This window comes from Ciconia boyciana, chromosome 3, assembly GCF_034638445.1.
Source record: "Ciconia boyciana chromosome 3, ASM3463844v1, whole genome shotgun sequence".
Lineage (NCBI taxonomy): Eukaryota > Metazoa > Chordata > Aves > Ciconiiformes > Ciconiidae > Ciconia > Ciconia boyciana.
Genome location: NC_132936.1, coordinates 109,126,462 through 109,139,435, shown reverse-complemented (window position 1 = coordinate 109,139,435; position 12,974 = coordinate 109,126,462). Strand labels below are relative to the sequence as shown.

Genomic DNA, 12,974 nt, shown 5'->3' with positions numbered 1-12,974 from the left:
GAAAAATATCCAATACCAGTGGCATTCCCCACCAATGCCATAGAGAGCTTGCATTATTAATGCTGGACAGTGAACAAAACCATCACATCTGCTTGCCTGTCTTCAGAACCTGTTCTTCTCCATGTCCTCCGAGCGTAGGTTTCTGTCATACAATCAGGTATGTTATTGCCAGACTATCTCACAGCATCAGGATCTCCAGGGGACCTAAACACCCCTCATGCCCTGTGAGGTTTTTAAATCCCACTTATGCACAACCACAAATGTGACTTTCATCTGCTGTGCAGGTGAAAAAATGATATGGCCTCCCCCTTGGGGCCGGAAGGAAGGAGATAGAATCTGAGGAGATCTTATTTTTCATTTAATTGGGGGAGTGGGGACTGTGAATTGGCTGTTAAAGCCAGGTGAAAAAAGCCATTGAAGTCATTGTGTTCATATACTGGGAATCTGATTTCAAGTCTCCTTAGGGTGGTAATTACGCAAATTGAGAATTTAAATGTTGGTTCAAGTCAGAGTGTGTTGCCTGCCTAGGAAAAAAATTAACTCTCTTGCAGGACCTAGCAAGTCCGAAAAGAAAATGAAGCTAACGGTTAAAGGTGGAGCAGCGGTAGATCCTGATTCTGGTGAGTGATAACAGTGGCAGCGCCTGCACCACACACAGTCTTCAGGATGCATGATCGTTTGCAAAATGTTTTTCTGTGAAAGGGTAAGGGTTCCATAAAAGGAATGTGAATTTTTAAACCACTTTTTTCTTGCTATCAAAGGAAAGACATTGATTGACATCCAAAGCTGGATATTCTGGGATTTTCTAGTGTAACTTTCAGAAGGACCTCTTCAACTAAGGAATGCACCTTGTTCAGCTTCAGGAGCATCTGTCAGTGGGGTGAATAAAGGCCCAGCCAGCAGAATCCACAGGTCTGGCATGAGCATCTGCCCCCAGGCTCTTGAGGGGGTAGCTGATGCTACTCTCCAAACCTATGGGGCACAGACATTCTTCTGAGAATTATACTGCATCCAAGGCCAGCCTTTGATTTTTCAGTCTATTAGCTAATGTGACACCTGCAGAGCTGTATCTCTTTTGAGAATTCCTCCAGCTGATCATGCAGTGTTAAATACTAGATTTTAGATGGTCCTTTTTCAAAAGTTACAATTTTTTTTTCTCTAGTTAGGATTGAGGTTCATTCCAGTGTATCTAAAGGTGCGTGCTCACAGTTTATTAAAAAGAAAACATGCTTCAAGTAGTTTTGAATGAGCACGTGGTCACTGTTTTTGTGGTATTTTTGTTAAGATTCACGCTACTTCATGAAACATTTGGATGAGTGCAAATGTAGGAAGGAGACCTAAAATGGTAACCTCCTTTGTGTTCTAATTTGTTTCTTCTCTGTAGGTTTGGAGGATTCTGCTCATGTCTTTGAAAAAGGTGGAAAGATTTTCAGTGCAACCCTGGGCCTAGTAGATATTGTGAAAGGAACAAATTCCTATTATAAACTGCAGCTACTAGAGGATGACAGAGAGAACAGGTGAGTTTAGTTTTCCCTAGAAATACTTTTGTTCATTTTTTCCCAATAAATATTGGATTTTTGGCATCTACAAAAGAAAACTATGCATAAAATGTCTACGTGAGGAGATGTGGATAGGCATATTTATTTAAAAACCAAAACCAAACAACAATCCTACACCACCACCCCCCCAACCCAAAAACTACAAAACAACCAAATAACAAACCACCCCTGGAGAGATCTGTGCTTGGCGTGGGGATATTTCTTTGTGGTGTTGAGGTTGGGAGGTGAGTAATTTTGCAGAATTGCATCTGGTAGTGTTCATTCCCGCATCCTAGGATGAGCGAGGCATGTACAATTGGTGTCTTCAGGACTGGGTTAATTGGCTAACAGGAGGGGCACAGTGCTCTGTGACTGATGGCTGCCCTTGAAAGTACAGAAGCAGAATTTGGTGGAGGTTCCTCTGTTCTAACATCAAGACCCCACACGTAAAGTCAGCTATGTTGGGAATCTTTCCCATATTTTCCAACTTACTCTTGTCTTCTAATTGCAGAGCTGCAACCTTGGGAAACAAAACCAGATTCTGGCTATTCTACCACAATGTAGTCCTGAATTGGGTGCCTTGAGGCTTAACAAAATGCACTGAAATGGTCAAGGGATGATCATGTGTGTCTTAGCTTTCCGGTCTCATCAGACACATGGCAGAGCTATCCAGTGGTTGCATTACTGAACACAGATAAAGAAATGGAGAGGGTCCTTTAAAATGAAACCGCTCCCCCAAGCGTGTAAGGGATGCACAGAAATCTAGGGGAGCTAATGGCTGTCAGGAGCAACCGTGGTTCAGCTCTGGATTTATTGCACTTTACCATGTTCATAATAAGCTTTTGTTGCTGGCTTTTGTATGTGGGGTTTGTATTTGGATCTGTGATTCGGTACATGGAGGAATCTCCGTGCCTGCGTTTCATGCCTGACAAATTGGAAAGGTTGATTGATTGTATCCCTATAAATAATATGGAAGCTCACCCAAGGTGGTGTCAGTAATAAAAACAAATACTTGAGTTACTTTTGGCTTCTCTAAAAATCTGAGCTCTAAGACTTGAGGCTTAAAGATGCATGGTGTTTGTTTTGCAAATATATGATCCCAGTAGCCTGAAGATTTGTATTTGCGAAACATTAACACTGAAGACATACTAGCCTCTCTATTCCTGCTGTGCACACATTTATCCTCAGGGCTGTAGGTGTGGTGTGTTAACACTGGGCAATTTTTTACACCACTTCTTGGTGGCTTTTCTGTTGCTCTCCTGCAGTCGCTGACAGAGAATGTCTTCCATAAAATTAATGGTATGCAGATGGATGACTTGCATGCAGTTGCATGGTTGTTGCAGGATCAGTTTCATTTGGACTGAAATCTAGAGCCAGAGTATCTTATGTCTGTTCTTTTCTCATGTTTTACTTCTCTAGATACTGGGTGTTCAGATCTTGGGGTCGCGTGGGCACTGCAATTGGGAGTAACAAGCTGGAGCAGATGCCCTCAAAAGAAGATGCCGTTGAACACTTCCTGAATTTGTATGAAGAGAAAACTGGCAATTCTTGGCATTCAAAGAACTTCACTAAATATCCAAAAAAATTCTACCCACTGGAAATAGATTATGGGCAGGTAAGTCTGAAATGTCCCTGTACCAAATGGAGCGTTGCTCAGCTGCTTTCCTCTAGCTGTTCTGTTCTGTGCTCACTGGGGGATCGCTTACACTTAACAAGCCTGAGGAATGAAGTGCAGGTGCAACTATTGCACCTGCTCTGTGCTACAGAAAGAGAGCTGTAGATCAATGAGTGTCACGAATTAAAATAGATGTGTTGGAAAACTAAGTAGTTTTCCATTGTCAAGTCTGAAGTCCCGTTAGTGCTCATTCCTGTCTACTCTGTAATTCTAAGGATGTTAATTTGAACTTAATTCAGGAGTCATTTCACATACTTCCTGTCTGAAAACACCATTTTCTTTTATTTAAAATAGATACTTCTCATCTGTCTTCCGCATCCAAAATCCTCCCAAACGGCGAAGCATCTCCTATGCGGTATTCTGCTTAGTGCACATATTGAGCAGGCTGAGAAAGAGAAATTATTAATTGCGAGTAGGATTTGGCTATTTAGACAGCTATGCTAAAGAAGGATTCTCTTCCTTCTGCCCGGTGGGGGTTTGTGTGTTTATTTAGAGGCATACCTATAACTTAAACTATTTTCAGATGAAATAGTTGAATGCTGTTAATAGCCATAAAGATACCGGAGAACATATTTTCAAGCCGTTGCATTTTTCTGTGGCCAGATTACCAGATGTCATCTTTCAGTGCGAAGTATTCAATGCTTAGCTTTATTTCTGGAAATTTGAATATTGCAGTGGCAAAGTGTCTGTTACACTGCAATGTACAGTGATATTCTGAAGCATCTGGCAGATGCTTTATTGGTGCAACGCTCTATCCATGAAAGCATCTAGATAGTATTATGGCTAATGGATGATTCCTGTACTCATCTATGACAGTTTTCATTACAAAAACTTAGTGAAACTAGTTATTGCATCTCTATTTTGTCATAAAAGCAACAAAGTAAATAGTCATTTTTTTCATATCAGGGTCTCTGTGCAGCAGAAATCTTATGGGAAAAGTAATTAATACTGTTGCTTGAGGTGAAGCAGAGATGCACATGGAGTTCATGTTCCCTTAATTCTACTTATATTTTACAGTGCCACCTCTTAAAATAATGTCTGCCAAATTACTGAATAGGTGGATTTTTAAACCCTCTTTGTTCCAAAATGTCAGAGCAATGTCCCACGCTCCCCATGAACTTCAGGCTAGTCATAGTATGCATACACTAAATTGGCTTTGAGTTGTTACCATGGCAGCCAGCCTGTTACTTTTATCCTTTGTGATTTTGCTAATTCTGATACTATTTTTACCTCCCAGGATGAAGAAGCTGTCAGGAAACTGACAGTGGGTGCCGGGACTAAGTCAAAACTTGCTAAGCCAATCCAAGACCTTATTAAGATGATCTTTGATGTAGAGAGCATGAAGAAAGCGATGGTGGAATTTGAGGTGACCACACATGTTCATGTTTCTCACTTCTAACCCTCTTTTTTCTCTTTACATCGTACTTACACAGCCAGAAGCAAGTTCTTTGCAATCCGGGGTGCATCATACTTCCCAGAAGTCAATGTGAGTTTTAGATCAGCCTGAAAATAAGGGCAAGAGTCTGACCAGAATTTGCCAAGCCTTGAAAGTAGTTGGCATAACTTAGTTATGATGTGTGCAGTTTTTAAAACATGGGTGCATTCTTTGTTCTTTAGTGGGGAATGTCTGTATCAGCGTCTTCAACTTAAGAAGCCTGTGAGAAACTCATCCGTGGGTCATGGGATCAGTAATCATTCTCTGTTTTTTCCAGTGACATGTGCATCATGACCACTGTTTGCTGAATGCTCCTAAAATATTAACACAAATAGCCAATTTGCTGGTGATGTGAGGCAGGAGGCACTTCTTTTTTGTGAGTGGTGAACCACTTGGGGGGGGCGGGGATAGCACTACTACTAATTTAGGTAGCAAATGAGCATGCAGCTCAGACTTGAGAAGTGCTGCCAGTTGATACATGCACTAATGAAGTGCCTTGACAGAGTCCAGATCCTCTTCTGAACAGGGCCAAACTCAAGATTTTTTTGTTGTATTTCTCATTCGTTCTAATGATACCCTATTTTCATCCGTTCTTTCCTCCATACTTCTTGATTCATGCTTCTAACGAGTTTTCAGAGGGTGGTCTGGTGGTATCATCTCTCTCTCCTTGCACAGAAAGTTTTACTGGTGTTTAGAGATCCTGCAGTTTGTTTTAATGCAGCCATTTGAGCTGGGTTAATTCTAAATAACAAATTTCAGTTTTCTTCAACCAGCTTAGTTATCCTGCTCTAAGACTTCATATTTAAGCAGCTGTTGTTTGCTCTCTGTATCAGTATTTCATGTATCTACTTTTCAGAACAGGCTTTGCACCATTCTGTACAGCTTATCTGAAAGCTTTCAAATGGATTGCCGAACATCTTGTAGTACCTTGGGTTAACTGTGTTCTCCTGTATCTTCAGTGGTTCTTTACATCAAAGTCTTCTAAAATATTAATAATTCTTTGTAACTGGAACTGGCTAAAGGCTCTGAACTGATCATCATCTGCTGTCTTCTGGTTTTGTAGAACTCTGTTGAAACTATGTTAATTCACACCAGCTGCAGATCTGTAGGAGACCTGGGAGTCCATATGGGCCTGTCTTACTGTTAGATTTATCTTCCTGTACTGTTACTGCCGAACAGCTGTTTTCCGTTAGAGGAAATAATGTTTTTCCTAGTTAGAGGTTTCTGGGCATCCTCTGAAAATGGCTGCTTGGTTCTTTAATCAGCCTGATCTCAAGTATTTCATTCTATCCAGGCACTCTCGCTCTGCCAAAACTGTAGCAAATTCTTAGTCTTTCCATTACATGACAATAGATTTATCTGATGTATTTCTCTTCCTGCTTCTAATTTAGCTTTCAAGAGTGTTACCTCACCAAGCATGGAGGGGTTTATTACAATTATCTATGTCATTGCCTTACATGAAAAGGCTAGGTAGAGGGCTGAGTCTGCTCTAGTGCTGTGTCCTCTCTTGCCTGGGTGGTAGGCAAACATCTCCCTTGCCTCTCATGACAATCTTGGTGCACACATCTGTGATGTGGAGCTAATTCTTCAGGTTACCCTCAGTGCATCTGGCAGAAATTGCATTGCTGCTGTTTTAGACCCAGCTCCGTGGCTGCTGTGCTCTTTTGATGCATCTGATGATACAGCTTTGGATGCAGTTTAGCTTTATATTAGCTCTGCAGGGCTCTGTTCACCTCCCATGACTCGTAGGAGACACAAACTCCAGGCCTTTGGCTGTATGTGGGCTCTGTAAGAGAGATACTACTCAGTCACATTGTTGGGGGATGTGTTAGTTTATAGGTGTTAATGTTTATGTGTTAGTGCTTATATGTGTTAGTTTGTAGGTTTATGTAACATATAGTTAGTATAGGTGTCTGCAGCTATTCTGCACATCCCAGTTAAATGGCCCATTTTACTTTTACATGTCCTTCATGATTTTTTCAGCTAATAATTAGATAATACGGATGGATGGTACTCAACAAGAAAGCATTGGCCCCAAAAGTTTGGGACCTACAAATCTATTGCAAGTTGGTTTTCATTAGGTTATTAATCTTGGCTTTATGAATCTCGTGGCCCCAGGACATGATCAGTTTTGAAGCCTGTCTTCTCTCTTGCAGTCCATCTTGGCTTTTCTTAGTATCTGGCTTTATGTATGCTTAGCTGCAGCTACAGGTGAAAGTTCTCCTAAGCCCAGTACAGGGTGGAAATCTCTATACAAAATCACTCTAGGACTTTCACACCAGTCTGTAGCTTGGAAGAGCCTTCTGCCTTCAGCTTGCAGAGAAGATTTGCATAAAGCTGGGTTTCCTAGCTCCATAATTAGTAAATAATGTGGAACTTATCCAGATGGTACATGATATTCGTAGTTTCATAGTGTCTTCTGTCCTTGAGATGAATCTTAAGCCATGAGTAAAAGCTAGTTTGACCTGCAGGGTGTACGGTGAGTACTGTCGAGTCCAGAGTGTGTATGTATGATCTTTGTAAAAGACTCCATTGGACTTGACTTTTGTCAAACATTTTTGCATTCAAGTTCAGAACTATGCAAGGATTTAATGAGAATCCGAAACTCTCCCAAGATCCATCAATACACAAACAAAAGCAACATATTAAATTAAATCCGTGGATAAATGCGGGCAACCAAGACATCGCTTCTAACTTAGTTGCCTTTTTTTGGTTCATTTTTCATTAATGAATACGAAGCATCTTATAACCTCTTTGCGTTTGACCCTTGATAATTGTAGGGTAGAGTTGGAAGAGGGTGTCTAGGTTGTGCCTAGAGACACAGATGATCTTATGAACAAGAATTATTTCATTCAGTTTGTTTCTTTGCCAGCCTGAAATGTGTGGTTACTGAAGTGATTGAGGAATGCGTCTGACACCCGGTTAATATTAAACTTCTAGACAGACGCTTAGTACCCTATTTTTGTGTTGCCCTAGAACTCAGGCTTAGCTTCCTATAAACAAAGTATTCCTTTGTTTATAGGACATCTTCTCAGTAGTGTGCACTGTCTTTCTGGCATCGTTCCTCAATCCGCAGAGAGAGACTAATACTAAGTCTGAAGTGTTTCCATTCTTTGTGTGGTCAGTCCTACCAGGATGGAGAGACTTGTTCCCTAGAAACTAGAGAGGGAGTGCTGCAGTGTTTTCAATTTAGTGAAATCCTGTTTTAATCATTTAAATCTTCATCAGATTGACCTGCAGAAGATGCCATTGGGAAAACTGAGCAAGCGACAGATCCAGAGTGCATACTCCATCCTTAATGAGGTTCAGCAGGTGAGCATGAAAGAGATGTTAGAGCAAGAGGGGAATTCAGAATTTGTTCTGAGCTCGGAGTGGGGTGAATGCTGAGCTGTCTGTATAAAGATCTGTGCTCTCTCTCACTGGAGAAGAGGATGTGCCTTCCACTGGTAACTACTTAGTTGTCTTCACTGTTGCACCAGTTTGGGCAGTACTTGTATCTTTCACACTTCATAGCACAAACTTAAAGCTGAGCCAGACGTAAATGGCAGTTGAGCAAATGAAGCCGGTGTATTGATCTAGTAGCAAGCTGCTGTTTCCACCCCACAGAGGTCTGTCTGAGGATGAGAATAAAGGTTATGTTGACACAGGAAAGGGTCTAGCTTGATGACATTACTGTATTTACACATCACAATCTGGACCATTCCAAGAATCACTACATAGTATTGCCTGAAGCACTTGCAAAAGTGTACCAGCATACCCCATTTTTTGTCACGGGCTCCCTGGCAAAGCATAGATATAGGAAGTTTTACTTCAGTTGTTAGAGCAGACCAGAACCTTGCCAAGGACATGCACCCCTTCCATATCCAGAAGCCTTTATCTTGCCTTCCAGAAACATAATTCCCATTAGATTTTTCTCGTACCAGAAATTCTATGTATTTCTGTGCAAGTACTGTGACTTACTACATGCAAAACAATTAAATAGAATTGTTGTTTTTAGTCCTGTGAGAGTTTCAGCATTAACACTATTTGTATTGCTGCTTCTGTGTATTAGTCCTCAAGTATCTTGTGTGTGTTTATTGCTATGGAGACTTAATCTTACTCAGTAATTTTTTTTGGTGCTTGTTGTCTTGTCTAGGCAGTTTCTGATAGTGGTTCAGAATCCCAGATCTTGGACCTCTCCAACCGCTTCTATACTCTAATTCCTCATGACTTTGGGATGAAGAAACCACCTCTCCTAAATAACTTGGAACACATTCAGGTATTGACTGGTAACAGTATGTTGTTTGCAGGCAACAGGTCTGATATCAGACATCTAACATGGAGAATTTGTTTTAAGACTTGCTTTAACCTCATGCTTTCATGAGGTTAAGCTTCTTTTTCTTCAGAATATCTTTTTGTTTGTTTATGTGCATATATGTGTGTATACATACACAAATAATTATATATATATAGGGTATTAGAAGTTATATATGTTATGTATTATGGTCTATTTATATATATATGTATACATGTGTGCACATCTTTTACTATATTTAAGTATATATATATATTTCTTTTAAGAAGACAGTGTTGTTGTGTTGTTAGATGGCAGCGTGTGGCCAGTGATTCACATATACTTTTATGATTTGGGGTATTCCAGAGTTATTCTGAACATATCAAAGCCACAAGTAAAATAACATCTTTAAATTTTTCAGGCTAAAGTGCAGATGTTGGACAACTTGCTTGATATTGAGGTTGCTTACAGCCTTCTCAGAGGTGGAAATGAAGATGGAGATAAAGATCCAATTGACATCAACTATGAAAAACTTCGAACTGATATTAAGGTAAAGGAAATGAGTGACTGTGAATACAAGCTGATGTCCTGTTAGTTTGGAGTATAACAAATCGCCTAAACTGTAAGTGGACAGATGTATTGGCATGAGTTCAATGAGGGGCCACTGAGATTGGTTAAGGGACTGGAGCATGTGTTGTATGAGGAGATGCTGAGAGATGCTTTTTAACCTGGAGAAAAGAAGGCTCAAGGGATATCTTATCAATGTCTATAAAAACGTGATGGGTGAAGGGAGTAAAGAAGGCAGAAACAGACTCTTCTCAGTGGTTTCCACTGATAAGAGGTAATGGGCACAAATTGAAATACAGGAAATTGTATTTAAACAAAAGAAAAAGCTTTTGTTGGTGGTGGTTAGTTTGGGTTTGTTTGTTTGCTTGTTTGTTTACTCTGAGGGTGGTCAAACACTGGAAAAGGTTGCCCAGAGAGGCTGTGAGGCTCCATTCTTGGTGTTGAAAAAGTGTTGAAAGCCTGACTGGACTCAGCCCTTGGCAACCTCCTCCAGCTGACCCTGCTTTGAGCAGGGGAGTTGGAAATAATCTCAATTTCCAGAGGTGCCTTCCCGTCTCAGACATTCTGTGACGGAGTGATGTCTGTTTACCTGTACATCTTTTCTAGCTGGAAATAAAATTTCCACCTAAATGGTAAAGGAGGCTTAAACTGGGAGTTGCAAGCATAGGGTGGATGTCATCATGTTATAAGAGGCCTGCTAGTTTGTATGCTAAAGAAACTTCTCCTGTTTGCCTCTTTGCAGGTTGTTGACAAAGATTCAGAAGAAGCCAAGATTATTAAACAATATGTGAAAAATACTCATGCTGCTACTCACAATGCATATGATCTCAAAGTCGTGGATGTAAGCTGGGCAATACTGGGGTTTAAGTTTGTGAAGATGGATTCTTCTAAGTTGACTTACTTGTTCGCAGTTTCCTTTTATTTTTGAGTAGCTTATCTAGCTTCCTTTGAAGGGATGGTTTGATAGACCATTTGCTATTTAATAGAATAGCAAAAGTGTAGGTAGGGATGAGTCTAAGCTCACTGGCATTCAGACATGTCTTTGAGGGTGTGTTTTTGTTTTTATTTAATTGGCCTTAAAAAAGGAGGTGGAGGAGTAATCATCTTCTAAAATGGAGCCTTAGTTCATTGAATGATTTTTCAGAAAACTATGGTCTCATGAAAATGCAGAAGGGAAGGTGGAGAAGTAATCAGTAACAAGTACTGTGTGATCAGTGCTACCCCTTTTTTGCTAGCATGACATAGCAAACTGCAAATACTAAAAACCATCCGGATCAATTTTCCTAGCAGATTAGTGTATGTTCCAGACTGGATTATTTTTTTTTTTCATCTGATTAGTTGCATGAAGGTAACGGTTTATTTGCTTGGTTGTTCTTTTTCTCCTATCCCTTTTGAATTGAAGATCTTCAGGATTGAGCGTGAAGGAGAGAGTCAGCGTTACAAGCCATTTAAACAGCTTCATAATCGCCAGCTGCTGTGGCACGGTTCCCGCACCACCAACTTCGCTGGTATCCTCTCGCAGGGTCTCCGGATAGCTCCGCCTGAAGCTCCTGTGGTATGTGAAACAGATAGCTTCTCTGGCTGCCCCCATGCATGTGCCCAGAGATGGCCACAGTCAGAGATAACCTAAAGAGGAGAATCTCTGTGTGGGGAGGGCTCAATGATATCTCTCAGCGTGCCGACAACATTGTGTCTCCAGAGTCGCTTGCTGACTGGTGTCCACAGGAGCTTTGGTTGCAGCTTTGCTCTCTTGGGACCCTAGCCAGGGGGATTCAATGCTGCCTTTGTATTATTGTCCCAATCTTTTTTTTTTTTCCTTCCTTTTTTTTTTTTTCTTTTGCTGCTTGCAGACCGGCTACATGTTTGGGAAGGGCATCTATTTTGCAGATATGGTATCCAAGAGTGCCAACTACTGTCACACATCTCAAGCTGATCCCATAGGCTTAATACTACTGGGAGAAGTTGCCCTTGGAAATATGTAAGTAACCTACGAAGAATACTTCCTGAACGTGCTTAAAATATCGTGGTAGAAGGTGATGCTAAAATTGCAAGCCTTTTCTTCGGTGTGAAGAAAGAGCACTTTGTATTTCTTTAGAAACAAAATTTCTTTTTCTTAAAATGACAGCTATTTGGTGGGGCAAAAAAAAATCAGTGTTGCAGTTCTAGAATCTTGTACTAAATGCCAATATCATTAAAATTAGTAACTGAGACAAAGAAGGAGGGCTGTTGAGTTCCAGAAGAGTAGAATCTAAATTAACTTTATATTAACTCACCATAAAGTGAAGCCTGGAAAAAAAGTGATTTTTCACCCAGACAGTTTAAGATGAACGTAAAATGCTATTGTATGTTCTTTGTGCTATCCAGGTATGAGCTAAAGAATGCTTCTCACATTACAAAATTGCCCAAGGGGAAACACAGTGTGAAAGGTAAGCATTAGTAGTTGTCATTGGTAATCTGTTATTGATGGCAAACTCACGTTGTGGCTCTCTACTTAGTGAAGAGAACTATAGTCATTTCATAGCTGTACTTCCTTTAAGAGTTTGCGTAATGTTGCCCTATAGTTTTATCTATATATGTGTATGTGGTGTTTTGAGATGGGAGTTAGTACGCTTAGAAGCTTAAGACTGAAGTTAATGTGTTGCCTGAAGTTCGGGAGGAAACTTCCACTTGATATTACACCAGAGAAAATGTAAATGCATTCTCCAACTTCTTACTCGCTTTCATCATAACAATACTATGTATTTTAGAAGAAAGACGAGAGGTTTGATAGATCAGAAGAATAATTGTTTAGCTTTCAAAGTGCTTTGGAAGCTTGGAGAGAAGAGAAAAGCTAAGAATAAAAGTTCACATGGAACAGCTGTTCTCATTACATTTCTATCTGCAGAAAGTATCAGTATATTGCACTGAAAAAGATGAGAGGAAAGACTTAGCTCTCTAATTCAAGCAAAAGAAATGGTAATCATGGCTATCTTCTGTACCAAGATGGGAGAGCAGAGAACAGTAACATTCAGTAATGAGTGTTTTTTCTTAAACTATTCATTTTGAGAGGCTTAAGAAATCAGTTGCCTAAAATAGAATAAAATGTGATTTAACATCTTTTTCAATACATACTACTCACACTATTATGGATGTCAAATCAGATTTGTATTGAGGAGTTTAAGGAGAATAAGAATTGGCTTGTTACACTTTTCTAAAATGTTGCAATGTGTATGTTTTCATTAATGGACCTAGGATATGAGAGCTATAAGTCTGGTCTGTTTTAGCTTTGATCATGCAGATCAGGCAATTAACAATCAAAAGTCTAAAATTCTCACTTCTAATGCAGCAGAGTACAACTACCATTAGTACGGTGATGCTGAATTGAATAAACAGACTATATCCTTTGTGTTCTTTTTAAGATACTTTTGCACTTGGTCAGCATTGGAAAGTATATGCGAAGTAATATTTGGCTGGCCGAGTCATTTTCTTTGTGTGCAAAGTCTGTGT

General features: G+C 40.1%; 1 protein-coding gene across 2 annotated transcripts in view; it reads left to right on the top strand.

Annotated features, from left to right (window-relative positions):
- The window catches only part of PARP1 (poly(ADP-ribose) polymerase 1), a 34,919-nt gene that overhangs the window by 19,441 nt on the left and 2,504 nt on the right, over positions 1–12,974 (top strand). For both annotated transcript variants that reach the window (XM_072857051.1, XM_072857050.1), the window contains exons 11-21: positions 552–620; positions 1,385–1,517; positions 2,958–3,153; positions 4,451–4,579; positions 7,877–7,960; positions 8,784–8,906; positions 9,343–9,471; positions 10,231–10,329; positions 10,891–11,043; positions 11,339–11,466; positions 11,853–11,914. In XM_072857051.1, coding sequence (XP_072713152.1) covers positions 552–620; positions 1,385–1,517; positions 2,958–3,153; positions 4,451–4,579; positions 7,877–7,960; positions 8,784–8,906; positions 9,343–9,471; positions 10,231–10,329; positions 10,891–11,043; positions 11,339–11,466; positions 11,853–11,914 — 1,305 coding nt within the window. The remainder of the gene's footprint in view (positions 1–551; positions 621–1,384; positions 1,518–2,957; positions 3,154–4,450; positions 4,580–7,876; positions 7,961–8,783; positions 8,907–9,342; positions 9,472–10,230; positions 10,330–10,890; positions 11,044–11,338; positions 11,467–11,852; positions 11,915–12,974) is intronic.